At 42.1% G+C, this 23,292-nt stretch overlaps 1 protein-coding gene across 4 annotated transcripts in view; it reads right to left on the minus strand.

Annotated features, from left to right (window-relative positions):
- Positions 1-2,674: 2,674 nt before the first annotated feature.
- Positions 2,675-23,292, minus strand: part of ANKRD29 (ankyrin repeat domain 29) — a 36,307-nt gene continuing 15,689 nt past the window's right edge. For 3 of the 4 annotated variants that reach the window (XM_017644775.3, XM_017644773.3, XM_073212897.1), the window contains exons 4-10: positions 23,050-23,148; positions 20,261-20,359; positions 17,035-17,133; positions 11,934-12,032; positions 10,502-10,597; positions 8,182-8,280; positions 2,675-3,684 (exon numbers count right to left, since the gene is read on the minus strand). In XM_017644775.3, coding sequence (XP_017500264.2) covers positions 3,601-3,684; positions 8,182-8,280; positions 10,502-10,597; positions 11,934-12,032; positions 17,035-17,133; positions 20,261-20,359; positions 23,050-23,148 — 675 coding nt within the window. In that variant the 3' untranslated portion in view covers positions 2,675-3,600. The remainder of the gene's footprint in view (positions 3,685-8,181; positions 8,281-10,501; positions 10,598-11,933; positions 12,033-17,034; positions 17,134-20,260; positions 20,360-23,049; positions 23,149-23,292) is intronic. The other variant, XM_037017663.2, reaches the window with a different exon arrangement.

Below are 23,292 nucleotides of genomic sequence, written 5' to 3' on the forward strand. Positions count from 1 at the left end.
CCTGCGCAAATCCCCTGGGAAGCTTGTACCTGGCCTCTATCTTCACGCCACTTCCCTTTCCCTTGCTGACTTTATTATATATCCTTCTGCTGTAATCCTAGGCATGGATATGACCGTATGACTTGCCCTGTGAGTCTTCCTAGCAAATCACCAAAATTGGGGGTGGTCTTAGGATCCCCTGACACAGTACAATTCCTTTCTTTTCCTTTCCTTATCCTCTATGTTCAATTAACCTCCAAATATCATTACCTCTGCCTTTATTTTACAACATGGTCCATAGTCTCCACCCTCACCGCCTTGATGCCACAACAGTGACTCTAACTGGGCACCACTCTCCTCGCTTTCTTCCCCTAAAAAAGCAAAACTCAAGGACTGGAGGACAGCACCAAGCACTACAAAGGGGGGTTTATCACTCAAGGCCAGTTTCCTCAGCCGCAAGATGGGGATAATTACAGAGCCTATTTCATAGGGCTGTTGTCAGGGGTACATGAGAAAATGCATACAAACTTAATGAGATTGTCTGTGTAAAGTGCTTAGTGCATTACAGTCCTTAACAAATGTTAGCGTTTGTTTCTATTATTAGTAGTATTCTGCAGACACCACCTGTTTGCTCCCTGTGAGGCTCAGCCTGTGCTAGGGCCAGAATCACTGTTATGAAATTAGAACCTTAGCTTCTCACCCCCATAATCTGCAGTGCAGGCTCACCCCGAAATGCAGGCATCTCCATTCGATTCCAAGTAGCCTGGCATTTGGGGGTGCTCTTTTCCTCTGACTTGCTGTCCCAGCGTGGGGTGGTGAGCTGACACAGCACAGGGTGTATGGAGGAAGGAAGGATCTGGTATTGCCATGAAAGTCTCCAGATTCCTGATGATACCACTGACCTAAATATTTGTTTCCTAAACACGAAGTGCAAAACCATCAGTTATTTCAGAAGAAAAAGACACTGAAAAGGACCAAAGAGCTGGAAGCATCACAGACAATAAAAATAGGAATTAAGATGTTCTCAGACACACATAGAAAATCAGTATGTGAGGTGATGGATGTGTTAATTAACCAGGAAGGGAGAATCCTTTCACACTGTCCACGTATTATCAGATCATCATGATGTAGAGTCGAATTTCCATTTTCAGTATCTTCATGACTATCCCAGGAACTTTGGATGAAAAAACTTTGGGGATCATTATAAAAGTTCTCCATAGTAGAACTAATGAAATCATAGGTCTGTTAGTAACACAAAGCTTATAGATCTATTCAGGATTCCAATTATCAAGATACTGCCAACAGAGCTGAATTATTCACCTTAAAATTCCATGCCGTTAATAATGACATAGAAATAACTTCTCATTAAAAACAAGCAGGAGAAGGTAGCAAAGGCAAACTGGGTAGTACATTAACTTCATTTTGAATTCTAACAAACGGATGTAATGAAAAATTTCTGTGGTTTAATTAAGCAAACGATTAGTATAGGATTGTTAGTTCTAAATCTTAGGACACGGAGCTCACTGAATTGTGAATGAGATTAATCTAAAGTAAGAATCACCAGTGTGCAAAACAATGCAATTTAACTTTATATAACAGACCTTTTGTTCCATCTTTGGTGAGTGGTTAATATAATCATTTTCCCTGCTTACAGATAATAGCATCATCTCATCTACACTGAATGTGATCCTTCAAAGCTGGTGACAGTAGGAAGACCTCCATTAAATATTGTTAAAGCTACTGGATTCCTTTTGATGACCCTAAAGTTGATGAAGAACATTATCTGCTTAAAACAGTCTGAAGAATAGGCCAAGGTTAACATATTTTTGTGAAAACATTAAGTTTGTGATTCATCCCATTTTGTCTTTTGGAACTTTGTTATCAGTGCCCATAATAATGTTTCGATTTATTTCAGTGATGAGCAAACTTTTTTGGCCTAAGAGCTAAGGGGAAAAAATATGAAGTATTTAAGACCACATTATTTACCTCTTTAAAATGAATATAGCTTTATGTAGTTTCCATGGGAGAAAATGTTTATTTGTACAACTTTACTGAATAAAGTCAACGAGGAAGTTGGCATTGTTTCTTAGTTAATAAAATGTTTCTATCTGGGCATTTGAACAATATAGGCAGAGCTTTCTACTTTTTTATCCTGAAATTAGATTGCAGACATGTCGCATCGCTACTCACACTGTAGGCAACTCTGGGGCCTCAATACTGGATTTGCCTTCGATGTTGATTAAAATAAGCTGATTTTTGTTGATTGTTTTACTGATCATAACAACTTTAAGAGAGTATTTGACAGCTTCAAAAATTATATCCCATTGTTTACTGGCTTAAAGATAAAGCTTTTAGAAACACTGCAAGTTGGTTAAAAAAACCTTTTGGGATTACATTTCCCTGTAATTTAACAGATCCTTACATAGGACATTGCCTGGAAACCAGAATAGAACATGAATAAGAAAACTAAAGACGTATTTAAATAACAAATACCATCAATGTTTAACATGGTAGACTACAGAAAGGTTCAATTTGTGTGTGTGCAGTCAGGCACTGAGTGATGCATTTAGAAACCATTGTATTAAGTGCACTGAGTATAAATTTTGACCCCCGCAAAGGAATAATTCAATGAAACCCAGGTTTCTTTCTTGGCATCAACCAGCTCAAAAACATGCATAAATGAACACTTACTAGACACTATTAGCAGTCTTTTATTTATACTCCTGCAATAGTAATAGCAACATATTGTACTTGCATAGAACACATTTTATCCAAGGATCTCAAAGTCATTGTATCAAGCAATGTGGTGTTGCAAGTTCAAGTTTCCATGACATTAAGTCTGCTTAGTCATGGCATGGGAAACAGATTCCCAGCAATAGAATACAAATAAAAGCTCATGGAGACAAAGTCTAAATTTCTTACGGTTTGTAATTTTCTGAACTTTCAAACTTGCCACTTCTATCTTACCATACCTATAATATTGACTTTGGGTAAAAATGAACTTTACATGTTCGGAATAATTTGAGCATCAACTCACAAATGAACAATGTCTTTTATAGTTCAACTGTTCATCTTTGAAAAACACATGGTAGAATGTTAGAAGTGGCTTTTTAATAGTGTAACTTTGCACATTCTTGATTCATAATATCATGACTATGAATGATCCTTGAATAGAAGAAAACATTTTACACTGGAGTGACATACGTATATATGTAAAATATAATGGAGCTATAACTTTTAGCACACTTACATTGAACACAAAAGTACTTTGATTCATTGAAGGTCAGACTTTTTGTCTTTCTGTCTTCTTGTTTAAACTTCTTAGAGGGTTTAACTCTTAGCATTTATCTGAGAGACCCAAGTTAGTGTAGTTTAAAGAGTTTCTTTGGAATGCATGAATCTGCCAGGCTCTACTGGAGAGGCCCCCTTAAGTGAGGAGAAGGGGTCCCTGAGCTGCTCTGTTCTTGACTCAGGGCAGAAGGCTCAGCTCTTCTTGGTCAGGGACCCAGGATGGGCATTCTGGGCATTTTCTTTAAGGAATTTCCAACATTATTGGAAATGCAATTTCTCTTTGGACAATGTGATTAAGGTTCCTATCTTTCAGTCAAATATTAAACTAAGTTAGCTCTTCCTGTGTCCTTCTTTACTTCGGAGGAGACGCAATATCCTTTCATTTTGGGTTAGTTCTGCTGGAAGTTCATTAGCCTAAAAGAAGTTAAGATAGGCATTAGTTAATTCCCACAGTTGGTAGGATTTTAGGGACTCCAAGAGGGGCCCCGACCCAAACTTCCTCCTCCACTGCTAAAATACTCACTAGAATTCCTCTTGTATTAAGGCATATAAGAGGTCTTCTGTAAATGTATAAATATTTCCTATTATTTTCTTATCTCTGTTATTTTCCTATCTGCATCATATCCCTTACTAGACTGGAATCACCTGGAGGCCAGGGTCCCTGTATTATTTATCCTCCTTTCCAGAGCAATGCCTGGTCTATCTAGTATGTGCTCAATAAAAATAGGTAATGTTACATTTGATACCTCATACTTAATTAGTTTACTACGTGGGGTAGTCTGTGCACTAGGGTCTTGAGACTTAGGCCAGGTATTGTTTGATAACACAGCAGAGTTAGGAAACATTCAGAGCATAGGAGATACCTGGGAAAGAGCAGCTTTAGCAGGACCCACCTCCCACCTGACGCAGTCTCACTGAATGCCCCATTCTTTTCACACTATTGTGGAGAAATGTTCTTTTTGCATTTATTTCATGAGTCTCTACCATATCCAATAGACATTATGGGGCAGTGGTTCTCAAACCTTTTGGTCGCAGGAACTTTTTGCATTCTTAAAAATAATCGAGGACCCCAATGAACTTTTGTTTCTAATTTCATACAAATCAAAATGAGAACACTTAAAATATATGTATTAATTCACTTTTAAAAACAGTAAGCCAAATACTGTGAAGATAAACAACATATTTATGAGTAATTACCAAATTTTGAAAAACAGGAAAGTTAGAAGAGTAGGATTGTTTCAGTTTTGTGTATTTCTATGATGGGTAACTAGTGGAAGACAACTGTGTTCTCATCCGCTTCTACAGCCAATCTATTGTGATACTTTATTTGGTTGAAGCATCTGATGAAAATTCAGCTTTACACAGATAGGCAGGCTTTTCAGATCATTTTAGATACTCTTCCTGTTACACCAATATGTACAAGTGGTAGTTTGCTAAAGGTCACTACAGTGGGGAACTAAGCCATGTCAAAGAAGCTTTTGCACTGTTATGTAATAGGTCTGTCTATCTGCAGATGTTTTTGTTTTTGTTTTTTACCCATACATGATTTGTAACATCATGCACTGGTCATTGGGAAAACAGTTCACTGATCACTGAGTTATGCAGATCTTCCAAATGTGGACACATTTCATCATACAATCTCAAAGGATCACAGTAATTAACATTACCACTGATTCATCAGAAAAGCCTATAAGTGTTGGGAACCTGTCGGGTTCACATGGTGGATACAAACTGTTTTTTCAAGTACAAATGGTGTGCCATGAAAAATGTGGCTGGCTCACTTTGTGATTCAAGCGATCACACAAGAGCCTTCCCTGGAGGCGAGCAGTGCTCTTCAGTCTACGCAGAGGTGCTCTATGCATCCTTCCCGTCTCGTCACACAGGATATTGAAAAGATATATAGGTTACTACTTTGTCAAAGACATTACTAAGTAAAAGTGGTATTTTTGTAATCCACAAAATTTGTACAATGACTTGCAGAGGTTTGTAAAATCATTTGCCAGTACAGACTGTACCCCTGCCTGGATGTGTACTACACTGCCAACAATTTCACCCACCATGGCTTTTGCCCCTCTAGGGTCCATGTCAGCACAGTGAACAGGGCAAATAATGTTTTCGTATTATTCAGAATATTGTTTTGCACTTATTAGACACCCTGAAAGGGATCCATGGTCTACACTTTGAGAACTATTGTTACAGATGAATCAAAAGGATGAGCTGAGATTTCAGGGGAGGCAATTAAAGGGCAGAAAGGCACCCAGAATGGGCAAGAGGGCATTCTGGATGTTACCTGCCTCACATGTGTTTTCTCCTACAGCCATGCCTGCAACTCCAGCTGCTTTACCTCAGAGCCTGATTTTAGGTGAAACCCCTGGAGTCCACACCTTCCAGGCTGGGTCCTGCTCTTAGACCCCCATCTGCTAACTAGGCCCCCACTGGTTGGGAATTATGAGTTTGCCACCACTGGTCTGCAGTGCAGCCTGTCCTGCGTCTGCCCCCAAGACCACCACGAAGGACCTTTGATTCTAATGCTGGTCTGAATCAGGCAGGAAATTGCTCTGCTGTCACTACAGACCAGAGGCCCCTCTACAGGGCCCAGTTCTACTATTAGTCTCTGTAGGAACAAATACTGTACAGGCCTAATGCCTGGACCAGTAGAGAAATGCTCCTGGTAACCAGACCCGAGGGCCATCCAGGCTCAGAGTACATTCAGGAATAGCCAGACTGTTCTGCATTGGTTCCTGTCCTTGGTGAGCAGGCTGGCAGGCAGCCAAAGGATCCTCCGTGGTCAGGAAGAAGTTGGACCTCTCTGTACAAGCTTGCCAAGCTACAGCTGCCTTGTGTGACCATCTCCATAAGTGTCCAGATCCTTTATCATTAAAAAAAGCTTTATACCCTCAAACTGTGCTGTCAACTTCTGGTCAACCACATCGCTCTGCCTGATGTGTGTGTCGTGCACACCGAGCTGAACACCTGATCTCACTCCTCCTTTCTCCTAGCTGGTCCCCACTGAATGGTCAGGCTGCTCAGCTTGTGGATTAAGATGGCGAGTGGCCGGGCTAGCCCCTGAAGGCTGTATTATTCATTGTGGAACAGGACCATGGCCCATGTTCATGTTACTACAGTATCAAACCACTACTCCCATTGCCCTGGCAGCTGGGTTCGGAGTCCTCAGCTCGGAGTTTTGGGAACACAGGCTCCTTACACCCACAGGGAAGGTGACAGCATGGAGTGGTTGCTGGGCCAGTGGTTACCCTCTCCTCAGGTATCCGCCTTGCATCCGCAGAGTAGAAGTGCTGGAAACCCTGGAGCAGAACATGCTTCTGTACTAGCTTAGCGATCAGTTTCCCTGGGAAGCCTTTAATAGCATTCTTTACATCCCTGCTGATGGCTCTAGTTACTCTGTTTTGGATTTGCTTATTTAATTGTTTTTATTTCCCAGTAAACTGTGGCCTGACCTATGTGAACTTCATTCACTGTTGTGTCCCCAGGACATTGGGCATGGAATCTAGTAGGCACTCAGTAGGTGTTTGTTGAATGAACAAAAGAAGGCCAAGAGTCCTGTGGCTGCTGGAATCTCAATGCACTTGTTTCTGGAGCTACCTTTAAAGTGACTGACTTCTGTGGGGTGGCTGATGATCAGGTGGGGGCTTCCCTGGCAGCTACTCCCAGCTCTAAGGGCCTCTGCAGTCTGAAACTCCAATGGATCAGCCTACACATACATTCAAGTAGCATTTGGGAAGGTCCAAGCAACAGCATTTCGGTCACTGGAAATTCCCCATGACCGTTATTGCTAAGATTCCAGAAGACACACAAGGAATTGCATTTTTTGTTTCTATGTAAAGGTACTAACATTTCCCCTTGACTGACGGTTTAGTAAGAAAGTTTGATCTCTTCAGGAAGTCTGTGTCCAAGGTCTAAAGAAAAGAAAGTAAGTGTGATTTCAGCTGGGTTATCACACAGCCAGGCAACATTGTCCTCAAGTTGTTCGGTGGTAGGAATGAGGAAATAATAATTCCACATGCTAAGTGGAATGAGAAAAAGAGACTCTTGGCCTGTTGTTTAAGTACACTAAATTGTTTCTTTTTGAAACATGAAGTAACATATGTTTTTATGTTCATAATGAAAATATTAACAGGAATACTTATAAAAACTTAAATATATAAGTATATGTAAGTATAAAATATGTAAGTATAAATTGAAAATTACTTTTCATACATTCCCCTATTAGTAAGCACCACTCCCATTTCCTCCTTCAAAAGCTGGAGGCTTAGTGTGTTTTCTCCAAACCTTTCCTAGGTGACTCTCCTCCCCACAGGCTCTACATTTAATACCTTATGCAGATGCAGAAAAGGAGGAAATACAATGAAAATAATTTCTTCCATGAGTACTGCGCATTTTCCCACCTCCAAGTCTGGCCTGATCATAAACAAAGGATTTTAAGCTATAAAAAAATATGCGTTGGTTTTGTAACAGCTGTGCAAAGTCCTGTTAATAATATAAGAGCAACATTTTCCCCATGTAGTCACCAAATAGAGCATAAACAATTCTCGAGATGATCATCCAACCTATGAAGAATGGTGATAAACTGCCAGGCCTTTTTAGGACACTGCCCTGAAGACAGAACACTCATGATCCTGCTCCCCACAGCTAACGCCTACCCCTGTTCTAGGAGGCTACACCTTTGTTAGCGGAAACCACTGATGATACCGGGTTTTAGTATAATTCTCTGGGTCCAAATGTAGTGCTCACTCATGACGGAGTCATGATGACCTTAAGTGCCTTTCCTGTGCTGAGAAATGGAGACAGTGACCAGAGCCACTGACATGTCACCCTGGCTTAGGCAGGTGCTCTGATCCCTTGGCACAGGAGCCCAATGGAGTTAAAAGATGGGTAAAGTAAGGCTGGTACCTTGTTTCTCAGGGCTGGGTCTGCCCCTGCTTCCAGCAGCAGCACGACTGTTTTAATATTCCCATTGAGCACCGCTGCGTGGAGCGCTGACGTCCCATTCTAAGAGAAAATGACAGTGTATGTCAGGAGTGAGCTCACAGCCACTGCACTCAGCTTGGCTTTCGTCGGACACCAGCCCAAGTGATGCCACTGTACTGCTGGAGCCTCACACTTCCTTATATTCCCTAGTCAAAGTCACATCGGCTCTCAGACAGTGTCCTCAGGTAAACAGCGGATGGTCAGTATCAATACTGGCAACATTCTTTTGCAAGTGAAACAAGGAACCTGGCCTGGAGTGTAAACGACTTCATGATCACGCAATCGGTTTTATATACATTAAAATTTGCTACAGAAAGAACAACAATGCTATGTCAAACATCTTCTTCTCTTAAGGAGCAGTGTATATAGTCTTTGGGCTTTTGGTGAGCCACTTCTGGTAGGGCTGGAGGAATGGCAGCTAGCTCACCTGTCAGCCTAGCTACATACACTCCACTCACTCAGGCATGCAGGAGAGAGACTGTGGCTTTCAGGGCGTAAGAGTAAGAGTATGTGTGGGGAGGAAACGCCCTGAGCCCTGAGTTGGAGCATTTCAGAATACAGGAGGGACCAACAGATAGGCTCTTGGCATTCTATGAAACTTACCATAAATATTTATTGAACTAAAAGTGGCTACCTGCAGCATGTAGCCGGATTCTGGGAGGGGAGAGGAAGAGACTATAACAAACCTAATATAAGAATGATGGGCAGTCATATGACATCTGTTCTGGAAGATACATATGTCTATGAATAGTATCTAAGTGCAAACTTAGTTTACAAATTAACTACTTTTAATTTTAAAAAATTCTCTTATTTTGCAAAAGGGTAAAATACCATACCCAGAGAAAAATCCCAGCAAAGTAGCATTTTTCCATGTTTGCCTTTTATAATATGTATGGCAATTCACTAATCTGGTAACATCTCACTTATCTAAATCTCAACCAATTTATCCACTTCACTTATTTGCGACATGGCTAAGAATAAAACACCAAGCCAAAGAAGAGCTGTTTGAAATGAGACCAGATAATGCCAAATCCATTTCTAAAGCTCTTTTCCTTTATTCAGAGACAATTTGTCCTCACAGACGATTTACTTTTACTTTACAATTTGAACTAGTGCAGCTTTCTGGCTTCCAAGTTTATGGAAGATCAGCAGTTGCTCGGTGGGACATGGGAGAGGGGCCAGCACACTGACCATAGCAGCTCTGTGTCAGCTGATAGCAAGGATGGAGCATGCAAATATAAAGATCAGATACAGAGTGTTCAAAAAGCCCCTGGGGTCATTCAAGGGCAATAGACTTTTCACACATCATTAGACCTTGAAGGCATATTCCCCAAGGTGCTAAGCCACCATCCCAAGTTTGGAACGGGTTTGGTGTCTTCTATTTAAGAAAATAAGAGCATACACCAGGGCTCAGCAAACTATGGCTTGTGGGCCAAATCTAGCCTGTTGCCTGTTTTTCTCTGTCCTGGCAAGCTAAGGTTTCAAAAAAATTCAAAGAACAAAAATATTTTGTGATATGTGAAAATATGAAATTCCAGAAATACAATGTCCATACATTAAGTTTTATTGGGATGCAGCCTTGTATTTTTTTCTCCCTACAGCTACTTCCTTGCTACAATAGCAGAGTTGAAGAGCTGGGACAGAGACTGCATGGCCTACAAAACCTAAAATATTTGCTACCTGGCTCTTCACTGAAAAAGATTGCCAACCCTTGGTATATATTCTAATTTAGAAATATTTGAATCCAAAATGATTAAAACTTTTAAATGTTGTGGGGCTCTGTTTTCTGGAAGATCCAGCTCTACAAAATGACATATTCTCTGAGGTGTTTAGATATTTGAGGCTAATTTTATTTCATCTAAGGTAACAATGTGGTTCTTTGCTACAGAGAATGAAGAGAAGGAACATGAGCACAGTCCCTCATGTTTTGCGGGAAGGATTTCATAAATCCTCCAATGATTTATCAGTATGGTTTACTTTCCAATTTAGTGATTTCATTACTACTTTTTAATTATTTTTTCCTAGAAAACTAAGTGCTGGCAGATTCTGGTTCACTCTCTTTACCTTCTTCCCATTTCTACAAGTGCCCATGAATCTCCCACATTAAGAAGTTGTAGGTATGTTCTTTCAAGAATACAACTAAACACATGAATTATACCAGATTCTACTGCAGTCCCCAAAAATGGGCTCCTTAATTTCACACTTCTCCTCTATAGGTCGGTAAATTTCCTTTAGGTCTTACCTTCAAGATACCAAGGGTGGGTGAGAATTTCAGCAACTCCTCTATAACATCATTATACCCTTTGTTGGCAGCTTTCAGTAATGCCGTTGTTCCGTCCTTGACAGCAGAGACAAGAAGAAAAGTTGATTAGCAACGTGTGTGTGTGTGTGTGTGTGTGTTTGCTAAGGACTCAGTGTTAGCTGAGAACTGGGAATATGCTTATCAGAAACAGGCAAAATGTGTAAACTAAAGCCTAGACTGGCAATGGCTCTTAATCTAGGGGCTTAGAGCATATTAAGCAGTTAATTCTGTGTAAAATAATACCAGATAAAGTATGTGACTTGTATTATTTTAGAACCCTGCTGTTCAGGAATTCATATTCTTTCAGTCCTTTACTAGGTAAGGACAAGGGGAATTTTAAGAGCATATTTGGAGGATGTAGAAGGGCTAACGAGGCATTCTCGGCAGTTCATGACTTAGCAGAAATGAATTGCTGAAATGTTTTGAATGATTTAAATCATTGTTGAACTGTATTACTGTTTAAAAATTTTAATGTGCTTCTCTTTTTGCCTTCTCATGTGCACAGCTTTTTCCTCCTCTGCTCTAGGTATCTATTTGCCTATGGTGGTGCGAAGGGGATAGTAGAAAAGGGATGGATTGAAATCTATTAGAAGGAATAAAGAAGTTCACTTCTGTCTTCATTTTTTGGACTGAGAAGAGATTTTTCAAATTTCTTTTTCTCCTGCATTAACACCTGAATTGCTGTATTGGGAGGATTTGGCTCAGAGAGTTCTCTTGTAGGAAATGAAATACCCCAGGCCTCCTCTAAAGGGTTAGCTGGAATCAGGAAGAAAGTAAGATTAGAAGATTTTTCTTTTTTGGCTTCCGAGATTGTGGGGAGAAGAAAAAAGTGTGTGGGAGCTAGGGCAGTGAAGTGGCCAGCAATTTGTCTCCTGATGTCCCCCTTCTGGGCTCAGACTTGGAGAAGGGAGGTGTGTCACATAACCAAGGGTAATGCTGGGGCTGAGGCCAGACACTTAGCAACAACGAAAGAGTCCAACAGTACAGAGTGGTCAGGCAACAGGGTCTGTGGGGCCTGCTGGGGGGCCCACCGAGGCAGAATTAGGCGGTACCAGCTGGGGTAAGGCGGGGACCGATGCGGGAGCTGGTGAAGCAGAGCCAGCCCGGGACCAGCGGCCGCTCAGGGCACACGAGCGGTCAGCTCAGGTGGAGGAGGACCGCCGAGGAATTGAGCACTCTGCGCTTGGACTGGGCAGCACCTGCTAAATGTCAACTGGTTCGGATTAAAGAGCAGGTGGAGGCTGGCAGGGAACCCAGCTGATACACACCAAGTAGAAGCAGGTTTTCTCCGCACGTGAAAGAGGAGATGAATTCGGGAGCCTGCGTGCTTGGGTCCCCCCACCCCTGGTGTCCCCAGAGCCCCCGGACTCACGTTGCGCGCGGCGTCGCGCTCAGCTCCGCGCAAGAGCATCACCCTCACCACCTCGCTGTGGCCCATCTGCGCTGCGATCCACAGCGGCGCCGTGCCGTCCTGCCGGGAGAGCGCGTTGGACCCAGCGGCCACGCAGGCCCGAGGACCCCGAGGTGCCCGAGGATGGTGACTTTTGCCCGCGTACTACCCGGACTGGCATTTGGCAGTGCCCGGACTCCCTGGGTAATTGCCAGTATTCAATGTTTGGCTTGTAACTACCGGACACGGTATGGCAGCAGCTTTGACCACAGGGTGTGGTGCCGGACTTCGTGGAACACTGCATGGGAAGCAGTTGAGTTGCACCCCACAGCTGACAAGCCCAGGGAGAAGCCAGCCTGTCTTTACTGTCCCTAGGCTCTCGGTTCATCTGCCTTACTGGGGAGTTCACACACCACCTTATTGTTTGGCCAGGGCCCTTCATTCCCCACAAGAGTGGGAAGTTTACTCTGAGGGGCGCGTGAGAGTCAGAGAACTGAAGACACTTCTCTCACTCTTCTGTTCTGGTGTCCAGAATTTGCCACCGCCACATCATCTTTGGGGACTTTAATTTTATGCAGAATGTATATTGTGTCTTCTGGGAGGGGATGCACACTAGCGATACAGCAGGATGGCATTCTGGGTAGTATTTCCAGTGTGTTATTCCCCCAAAGACCCTCATTCTGCCAACACTAGACCATAAAGCTGAGATGTGTTGCTCCAGAGAAGAAAACGTGAAATATCCCTTGAAGGATTTGAGTGGAGGGTCCTTCCTGGCAGACAGAAAGGAAAACTGAAAACCCTTCTAGAGCTGGAAGGATGCACTAGAGAGGGAGAAGGAAGAAGCACAGCTCAGGCTTATTGTCCATGTTTTCCTGCGCTGCTGGGCTGAATCTGGGTCTGGTAAGTTACGGTGATAGAAATACCCAGATAAATTATGGTGAATTCCAGATGATGAAGGATTTTCTCCTGTTCTTGGGATGAAACCCAGGAGCACTGCAGGCTCTCAGACAGCTCTGCTCATGCCTAGGGCCTGAGAGAAGAGAAATGGGTTTGGGAGATGTCTGGGCTGACAGACGTGGGACATGCCCTGGTACCCCTGGGGGAAATCAGAGGTGCTGGGGAAACAGTGACCTGGAGTAAGCCTGGTGTTGGGATAATAAAGCCACAGAATGTCGTGATTTCACAAGAAGAGATGATGGTGGGGCCAGCTGCACCTCCAGGGTAGCTGTGCATGATGCTTGGGGACCAGACAGGCTGGACAAGCCAGCACGAGGAGCAGACATGAGTGTCTCTGCCCCCACCCCAATGCCAGTGATATTCTGATTTTTGGGAACTTAGGTCACTTTGGAGAGAAGGGCAGGAGGAGGAAGGAGGATCCAGAATTGACTAAAGATAACCTCTGAGGTAATTAAGGGAATACAGCTCCAAGGGACTGTTTGTCAGTAAGACAAATTACTCATGGGCGGGGAGACGCAACGGGGGCTGAAGAGCAGGGTGACTCAGTTGTAGGGTATCAAGTTTCATTTTCTGCTGTAATATGGAATTTCAACTCCTGTCTACTTACTAGGCACAGCAGGCAAGGCTTACTGCCATGGCCGTACTGGCAAAGGGACAGAGGACAAAGGTGTCTAAGTGGGGTGGCAGATGAGGGCGAATCAGGAACCTGGGAGGATCTGGGGCACTGAGGGGCGGAAGGACACTGGCCCCTCTGTGTCTTGGGAGAGACTGGGGAAGAGGTGCTAAAAGGAAGGATGGAAGATGGCTGAAAAGGCCTGGACTGACTTTGTGCTCTCACAAGGGCCTCTTTGAAATAGTCCTGAATCTGATTATTATTTATCATTAGCAATGTAAATAATATATTAATTTGTACTCTCAGTTTACAAAGCAAGTCTGCATTCATTATTTGATTTGATTCTCCCAATTCACGATTTAACCATTCATGCATGCAATCAACCAACCAACAATTACTAAGCGTCTTCTAAGTTTCAGGCAGAATGCGACATGGCCTCTGTTCTCAAAGGAATTCAGTCTAGTGGAGAAGAGACCTGGGAATTTCAGTGTGACTCCAGTGCCACAAGAAAGGATGGACAAAAAAGCCCCAGATGAGCTAGCAGGGGGCCCTCCTACTGTGTGGAGGATTTCAGTCAGCCTCACAGATGGGGTGGTATCTGAGCTGGGTCTTGAAGGAGAACTAGGATTTTGCCAGGAGGGAGGGGGGAAAGGGCTTCCCCATAGAAGGAAGAGCATGTACAGTCATGGTGGCTTGGACAGGCACGGCTGGTTTGGGGTGGAGGGGGGACATCAAGGCAGCCCAAGGGGTGTGGGTGGGAACCCTGAGGGGGATGCAGAGAGGCAGTCTGGGGGCAGGAAGCTCTTCCTTCTGGCAGTTTCTGTGTTCATTTGTTCTGTGTCGGTATCTCCACGAGAGGGCAGGCAAGGAAAGGCAACAGAGGCCGCCTGCTCCTTGTGCTTTCCATGGGCATGGTTGGTGTTAGTAAAATTATTTTTTTGACACTAATATGTGGAAAATGCTAAGAGGTGGTATATTGGGAACAGGTGTTAATATCCATCCCTAACAGTAATGCTAATGCTTATATTTTATCACCTTAATTGCAATAGTCATGGTAGGTGGAAAAAGAAGTCACCAATTCCTTGTGATGAGACCTTATGAAAATCTGAGCCTCAGTGTCCTCTTCGCAAAAACAGCCTCACAGGGATATTCATGAATAAGAAAACATGTAGAAAGGTGCTGAGCACATGGACTGGCTAACAGATGCTTAGAAAATGGTCACTGGATCTGAATATTATTTATCATGAAAAATGGTAAGTACCTTAACCTGTACTTTTGTTAACAAAGCACTGCCATATCTTTATTTAATTTGATTCTCCCAGTTACCCTGGGAGATGCCTAACTGGGCAGGTAGGAATGACTGGTAAAATGAGATCTGGGGGACACCTGTATGTCTCATTGCTGGTGATTAGTTCTCCAAATTGGATTTTTGAATCATCTCCCTAGGCTGAGCATTACCATTAGAGCATTATTGTCAAATCAAATGACTTATCAGTTATTATCTAGTTTGTGAATAGGAAAGGTTTCCCTCCTTTGTGCACCTCAATTTCTGTTGCCTCACAGTTTTTCCTCCTATTATAATGGTCAGAATCTTCATAATGAAGATGATTTCATCATGAAAATAATGGAAACTAAGTCAGGGTAGGTCCTTTTTATAGAGTTTTGAGAGGTTTGGAGTAGGAAAAACATTTAGAAAGTTTATATACATTTTTTAATACTTGACACAAGTACAGTTTTCAAGTATATTAAATCAAATAAATCACCATGAAGTGGAAGTTACAATCTCTATAGCATGTCTTTTGAAAAAAGAAAACTGGACATTTAGCTTGAAGATGAGACTCATGGGATTACATCTGTCATTTACTATTTGCGTGCACACCAGCAGGAAGGGACTCAGACCTATTTTTCAGTACCAATTGATAAAAAGAGGACTGATGGGTGAAGGCTGTGGACACTTAGCTCAAAGTAAGAAAGAAATAATGACGGCCTGTTAAAGACTAAACAAGCTGACAAGGTGGTATGAACTCCCCACTCCTGGAGGGGTTCAATAGTGGCTGATCACCACTGGGCAGGATTGTTAAAGAAAAGATTGTTCACCTGAGGGGTGGTTAAATCGGTGACTTTGGCAATTCCTTCAAACTGTGTTATTCCCTCTTTCCATTTGAGGTAATATTTTCTTCTATCCTCTAATGCATTTTTGTAGATAGATCATAGCATGACATGGACCCTATGACATGACTTGTATTAGAGACTAAATGTTATATGGTCTTATTTAGGTTCCTAAAGAGTATTTAGAGAAGAGTATCAAAACGATTCTCTTCCATGGGAATGAGTATAGTAAGTGGCACTAGCTCTTTGCTTCTCCTGCCTTCTAGTCCTCACACGTAGGCTACTTCCACGTACAGGCTCAAGCCAGACAGAAAGTCTTGGGGACCAGTTCTATTCTAAGCTGGGGGTCCAAGAGATATAAGGAACCTCATCAGTAGCTGAGAGGGTTCAATACTGAGACAGCTTTGCTACCAGCCCTGCCTGGACCTGACGCTCAGGTTTCATTACTGTCTCTGCTTGATGTCCCTGTTCCAGCAAACGGGTACCTGTACAAAATATTAGCACATGCCTGTGTTGCCCACAGCCTGACTCCATTCTCCCCAGCCGCAAGTGATCAGACCACAGATGGGCAGGCCAGCCAGTCCACTGAGGCCTGGTGTGCAAAGATGAGCTGCAACAATGACATGACTATGGGAACATGCAGGCATTCCTGTATCAGGTCACATTACAGAGGGAATCTTTCTGGGTGTCACTGACTGGTAAGATATCCGCTTGACTTTTCCTTGGAAAACTATCTTTAAAGTAATGTTACCTTGATCTGAAATGTTTTGTAAAAAATAAGTGCAGAAATAATTCCTACAAAAGAGAAGTTAATTATAACACTTTACATTTGGATGGTTCTTTACTATTTATAAAGTATGGCTTATATTACCTTAAAGTTCTGTTGAATGAATTGATTTGCTAGATGTCACCTCACTGTTGGTAAACAAAGTCTCAATTGCATTATAATTGTGGGAGATGAAGGTACAAGCCTACTAATGATCCCAGCAGGCTCCTCTTTGGCTTGGTAGAAGTGGGGGTGTGAGATAAGGCAGCGTATCAGTGGAGGGACGGGGCAGGGGCAAGGTTCCCTGACTCACCTCTGTTTATCTGTGACCTAGACAAGCCTACTCTTGCTACCTCAGTGCAGCCATAATTTATTTGAATAGGAGGTGGCAGAGTGTGTTCTTGACGTCACACACTGAGCACCCCAGTTTTAAAAACAGTAAATGGTGATGTCAGCCTGATTTCACAGGCTTGCAGGTGAACTCAAAACAAAGAATAGGAGAAACCCTAATCAAAGATTAACTTTTGCCACAGAGGCAAACAGTTTAAAGATGCCCAGAGCTGCCTGGTCATGTTAGATAGTTGCGGCTGAGGACGGCTGTCCCTCCAGGCCCCACTGCTGCATGCACGCACACTGACCTGCCTTGGCTGGTTGACTTTTGCTCCTGAAGACAACAGTAATCGGATAACGTCCAAGTAACCACCTTGGGCAGCTAGGAAGAGTGCAGTGGCTCCATCCTGAGAGATGTCAAATTGAAAGTGTTAAAAAAAAAATCATCTTTCACATTTATTTTTAAACAAATTAATTAAAAAATGCATATATTTAATTATAACTTTTCATTTCCATCCCCCCACTTTTTTTTTTCCAGATTCATGGTTAGTGTTTTATTTTTTGAAGAATGGTTCTAAAACATCACACTAAGTCAGGCTGAAAGGTAAAGTTTAAAATAGTCTCATAAGGATAAGGTGTAATATAGGTGATGACTGTTAACTTTACAGAATCTTGATCACAGGGCTTAATACACCCAGTTTTCCAAGCAGTCAGTCATCAGTTTTCTCTTGTCTGCATTGACTTCTCATTAGCTGCCTTCTGCTTCTTTTGCGTGATCTCATAGTCCATTTGCTCTTTAATTAGATTTAAAAGTACATCCACTTAACACATCTTTCCATTTCAATTATTCTGTCAGTTAAGAGCTAAGCGTTAGTTAAAAAAAAAAAAAAAAAAAGTCTATTAACAAAAAACAACAAACAAACAAATCCCCAAACTTATTTGTGTGCTTTTATAAATTGGGAGCAAGAAGTGTCTTTTAATGAAATCTTGTCTGCCCTTTCTCTTTCTTGCCCTCAAACCCATGTTCCCCCAACATGCAGTTTCTCTAAGCTTAAAAACACAAGAAGCTTTAAGAAAAACTGCCCAAGGATACCCGTGATCGGCTCCCTGCCAGCCCCGCAGACACTAACACCTATAAACACAACTAAGTCGTCCTACATAAGCGCCCAGAGCATGTGCTGGTTTCCAGTTTTCATTAGTTTTCTTTTTAACTGGGTGTTTATGTCTTGGACACTTCTTTTTCTCTTGAAGATGTGTCAATGGGTAATTTCAGCAAATCTATCAGTCAGCTGAGAGCACGCATCCTCCCCAGATGTTTACTTCACACAGACAGCATTCAGCTTTGTTACCTTTACAACGCCACGGAAAACCTGAGCACATGCTAGCATAGAACACCCCACTAACCCAGCTATTACCAGTCCTCCCAGCAGGGACATTAACCGCAACTTGAAATACAAAGTACGTTTCCCTGCAAGTCCAGCCAGCAGAGGGTGCTGGATTTCCAGGGCATGTCATCTGAGCTGCCAGACTCCACTCCGGACAATTATTAAAAAGGGAATCAGCCTGTACAGATTTCTAAGCAGATGTTTGAAATGAGGATAAAATTTTCAGCAGCTCCTTACTGTATTGCTGTAGAAAGAGTACCATGTCCTTAGTAGCTGAGAAATCTTAGGAATTTTCTAAAATGGATTTCCATACATTGGATATTTTGCTGTGCATTACAAATTTCCATTCCTAGAAACTTCGCTGGGATCCCCCCATATTTCAATTGTTTTTAATGGAAATACTTATATTTGGACCATTTTGATAAAGGTAAAAAGTTTTAACATAGATGGAAGTTATAGTGCATAAAATTTCTTGAGTCACCTAATCACAGAGAAGAATTTACATGGGAATATACTCTGTCCAAACTCTATAGTTCTAAGACTATGTGTTATCCAGATGAACCATTTGGAAGAATGTTTATCTGACAGTATGAATCTGCCACAGTCCCTTTGGGTCACTGACTATTAATTGTAATGCTATCAAAATCAAACTCATTTTCTTTTTCCAAAGACTTGGGCTCTTCCTGTTCAACCTATACATACGTATACTCAAACATACTCTCAGATGACCTCACCTACATATAGCCAAAGCTGTAGACCTGTGTTTCTTAGATGAGGCCATACTTCAGAACCACCTGTTGCCCAGCTGTGCCCTCAGAGACTCTGGCTTCATGGGTCTGGGGTAGGCCCAGAAGTTATTGCTTTAAAACTCCCTACATGATTCTGATGGGCAGCCAGAGTTGAGAATTACTCCTTTACACCATTATCAAGTAATTCAGTCATTTAACTGGGAATGCTGTAGACTCAAAGGGTATTACAGATTTTAAAGTGCAAAGTGTAAGGCTAGTTGCTAGATACTTCCAAGAGGCCTGTGTTTTGTCAGAATAACTGTGTAAACTGGAAAGGGTATTCAAAAGGAAAAGCTCACACCTGCACCTCTCATTACATGTCTATGAAAGTACAATACTCTAGGCACAGGGCTAAACATCCAGTGGTAGGACAGCCAAATATGTGGTCCCTAGACAACTAGAAGTAGGAATCTTCCAGTCTTCACCATGAGACTCTATTGAGTCACTTTCCCTCCTCCTATTTTATTTTTTTCCTACAAAACCAGAATAACATTTCCCATAAATCCTACGGAATTACAATGAAAGCCAATCAAAAAAGCACTTGGGATGTGCTGTCAGTTAGTTGTGAACAGACCCACAGTGGATGCCTTTCAAAGGTCAGTGGTGTGCATGTACTGCATGGGTCTTCATGAGTCACCCAACCTCACTTCTTTTCCAAATAACTTGATTGCACCCTTTTTTGTGCCCTTCTTCCTGAGCAACTCCATAGCAGGAGAATTTATTTTGGTTTTCAGCAAGTCCCTATGTGGGGCTTGTTATGGTAGGAGTAAGCATGTATCACATGGTTTTTTGAAGATCCTAATTGCATAGGTACAGGAACCATCTCATGTAAAAGAGATTCAAAGGGCAGAACAAGTTATGTGGTTTCTACATAGAAAAGTTCATCTGTGTAACTATAGTTGACCCTTGAACATGGGTTTGAACTGAGTGGGTTCACTTATAAGTGAATCTTTTTCAATAAATATATAGGAAAATTTTTTTGAGATTTGCCACCATTTGAAAAAACATTTTCTTTAGCTTTATTGTAAGAATACAACATATAGTATATGTAACATACAAAATACAGGTTGATTGACAAAGTTATTGGTAAGGCTTCCAGTCAACAGTAGGCTGTTAAGTTTTTGGAGAATCAAACGTTACACAAGGATTTTTGACTGCATGGGGGCTCAGAGGACCTAATCCCCATATTGTTCACGAGTCAGCTGTATATCTTTTTCCCTTAATGTCCCAGATTAAAGTCCTACTGTTTATTAGAATATTTTTGAGGTTGGCACTTCTGGCATCTGAATTTAGTCCACAAATGGTATGTGTGATGAGGGGATGAGCAAGTGCCACCCAATGTCCCCCAGAAACACACTCACATAAAGTTGGTCGTGGATATTCGCTCCATGCTTCAGCAAGGTCTCCACCACCCGCATGTGCCCATACTGACTGGCGGCCAACAGGGCAGTGCCCCCATCCTATGGGCAAGCAGAGTATAAACACATTAGACACAGGGTAGGTACATACTTTACAAAGCAGATGCTCCTCCTATAGAGAGAGGTTTGGAAATAATTGTCCCACAGATGGTAACAAAGTTACTTTTCTTCTTTCATCCCTTTTACCTTTCTCTATAATCATGAGAGTTCATCTTAAGGACATTATTTTTGTATACTTGGATGACTTACTTCAGATAGAGTACAGTTACTTGGCTATGTTATTATGGATAGTTTAGAAATTTTCCATGTCAAATGTAGAATCATCTATTTGGCTCTCAATAAAGGAGACAAAGAACAGGAAGTCTGTACCAACCAGTCCTGTCTTGGAATTATCAGAATAGTCTTCTGTGTCTTCTGGCCAGAGACCCTGTTGGCAAATGGTGGCTACTCCCTGTGGCTCTACCTCACTGTAGGCCTCTGAGACTGAGGCGCTTCTACGGAGTAACCCTGTGGGGCCCCTGCCTTCATGATACAAGACCTACATCCATTAAAAAAGGGGACAACTACAGCCTATCCATGTGCCTCTCACCATTCTACTCAGTATTTCCTTTGACCATGTGCCAATTTGTCCAGATCTCTCAAAATGTGGACCCTAGAACTAAACAGAGTTTAGTAAAGTAAATGGGGCCTGATGTAGAATGGGACAATCCTTTGCTTTGTCTGCTCTTTTATCTCTGCAGCCAAAATCAGAATCTCCTTTTATGCCAACTGCATCACACTACTGACTCACTGAGTCTGTGGCCAACCAAAGCCCTCAATGGTTTCAGGTTGCAGCAGCTAAGGCATTACTTTTCCCATTGAGGACTGTTGAGTTGTTTGTTTGGCTCTGTGAATTGGTGTGTGGACATTTGAACTAATTATAAATAATGCAAGAACATGTAATCTGGTTTTACAATACAAACCATAAATACATAAGATACTGTGGTTTCTAAATTCGGACACAGAATGTTTATTCAAAATGCCTGGCCTCTGAGCCCTACCCTCAGCAGTCTGATTCAGTAGGTCTGGGGTGAGGCCCAGAAATAGGCCTTTTGACCAGTCCTGTGAGGTGATGTGGTGCAGGTAGCAGGTGGGCTTCACTTGGACAACCTGCTAGCAGAACTTTTTTCCACAGGCAGGCAAGATCCTGGGGGATGCACATGGCTGAGTAAGGCTTCAGTGAGGGTGGGAAGGGCAGTTGAGTTCTGAGTTGTGTTTTGAGGGCTGAAGAATGGAGGAGAGGGACTGGGGGCTGGGGCTGGTGGTGTGGGTGGGCATCAAGAATTTGCTTAATAGCAGCAGTGAACAACGACATTTCAAATTTTGTTCTGTCAGAGTTTCCAGCTTTTACCTGATGACGTAAAAGAATAGATAAAATATGATGATTGTCATAGACAAGTTGATAACCTTTTATTTTTAAAAACACATTTGGAGGTGGAGTATAGATTTAATAACAATGAGAACAATTGTTGAAAGAAAGTCAGTTTTGTGAAAACTCAGAGCCTCCTGACACTCTGCTCTTGGACACGTGCAGCCAGCCAGACGGAACATGAGGAACTGCTTACCCTGGGCCCCATGTTCCCTGGATTTCTGGGACAGCACGAACTGGCTCATGCACAAATGCTCCGAGCCAGTATGAACTTGTTAACCAGGAGACTGAAGCAGCCATACGGTTGTGCATGCTTATTTTGACTTAGTTCAGAGTTGAGATGTAAGTTTGTAGAACTTTACTTCCTATTTTTTAGTTGTATCACTTTTAAAAAGAGAAATAATACAAAATATATACACACATCTACTTTGGGTTATTGTATATGTTATTCAGCATGTTTGGAGGTGTGCACACAGTCCAACAGTAGGTTTCAGAAAATACAGAGACCCTGTCTGAGACTCAGATCTACTTACTAGTTAGCATTTTAAAAGAAAAAGAAAAAAACACTGGAAACTCCCTTGATATCGAAATGTCACAGATAATGGATTAAGAAAACCTAAAAGATTCCAAATGAGGCAGACTGTCAGGAATTTTTTATGATTAAGCCAGAAATAAGTTGCCCATTACAAAAATATCATGGCAGTTCTAATTCTGCTACTATAAAACATCATGTAGAACCATACTGCAAATGCAAAACTCACCTTTCCGCAGTCTGTTTTTAATCCATATGTCAAATACGAAGACTCCATGACTTCTTTAAAGGAAGAACCACGATTCCTTCCCAACTACCTAGTCTGTATTCATATATTACATGTTTCAGTGAGGACACCACAGAAAGTAAACTGCCTGTCAACGCACCCCTCTTGGAAGTCTCTCAGATTCACTAGGCCTGGTGTAATACTTCCAGGGATTCCTATCATAGCTCTGGGATTAACTGTGAAGCAAAAAAAGCACATGAAAACAGGGAAAGCTATTAAGCACCTGCTACTGTATCCATCGTGATAGCAAAATGTAGTGTCCTGGAATAGAAAGTTTCCAGTACCAGAAATACAAGTAATCCCTAGAAAATTCTCCAGCTGGGGGTCCAGAGTAGATATCATGTTTTACACTGCATCCCTGGGACCACTCCTTAACCAGGACAAGTGACCTGTGAACCCCACCTTCCAGGTTTTAAGATCTTATAAAATCCATCCCATAAATGAACAGAAAAAACTCCTGACTGTGAAATTCTTCAACAAGGTAGGAAGTGAGAAAGTTCTCTTACTTTGGTCCTACACTCAGTGGATGCTCCAAATTCAAAGAGAAATCTCACGATGTCATTATGTCCTTGTTGGGCAGCAAAGAACAGGGCAGTTGTACCTGACTGGGAAAGAGAAAGGCTGGTTTTAAGAGACATTTGGTTACATTTCAGCTGATTTATCCATTTATAAACAAAATGAAACAGAACAGTACCTTTATACATAAGCCTCCTAACCTAGGAAGGGGCTACATTAAGCTGATTTTGTTC

This window comes from Manis javanica, chromosome 9 (genome assembly GCF_040802235.1).
Source record: "Manis javanica isolate MJ-LG chromosome 9, MJ_LKY, whole genome shotgun sequence".
NCBI classification, from domain to species: domain Eukaryota; kingdom Metazoa; phylum Chordata; class Mammalia; order Pholidota; family Manidae; genus Manis; species Manis javanica.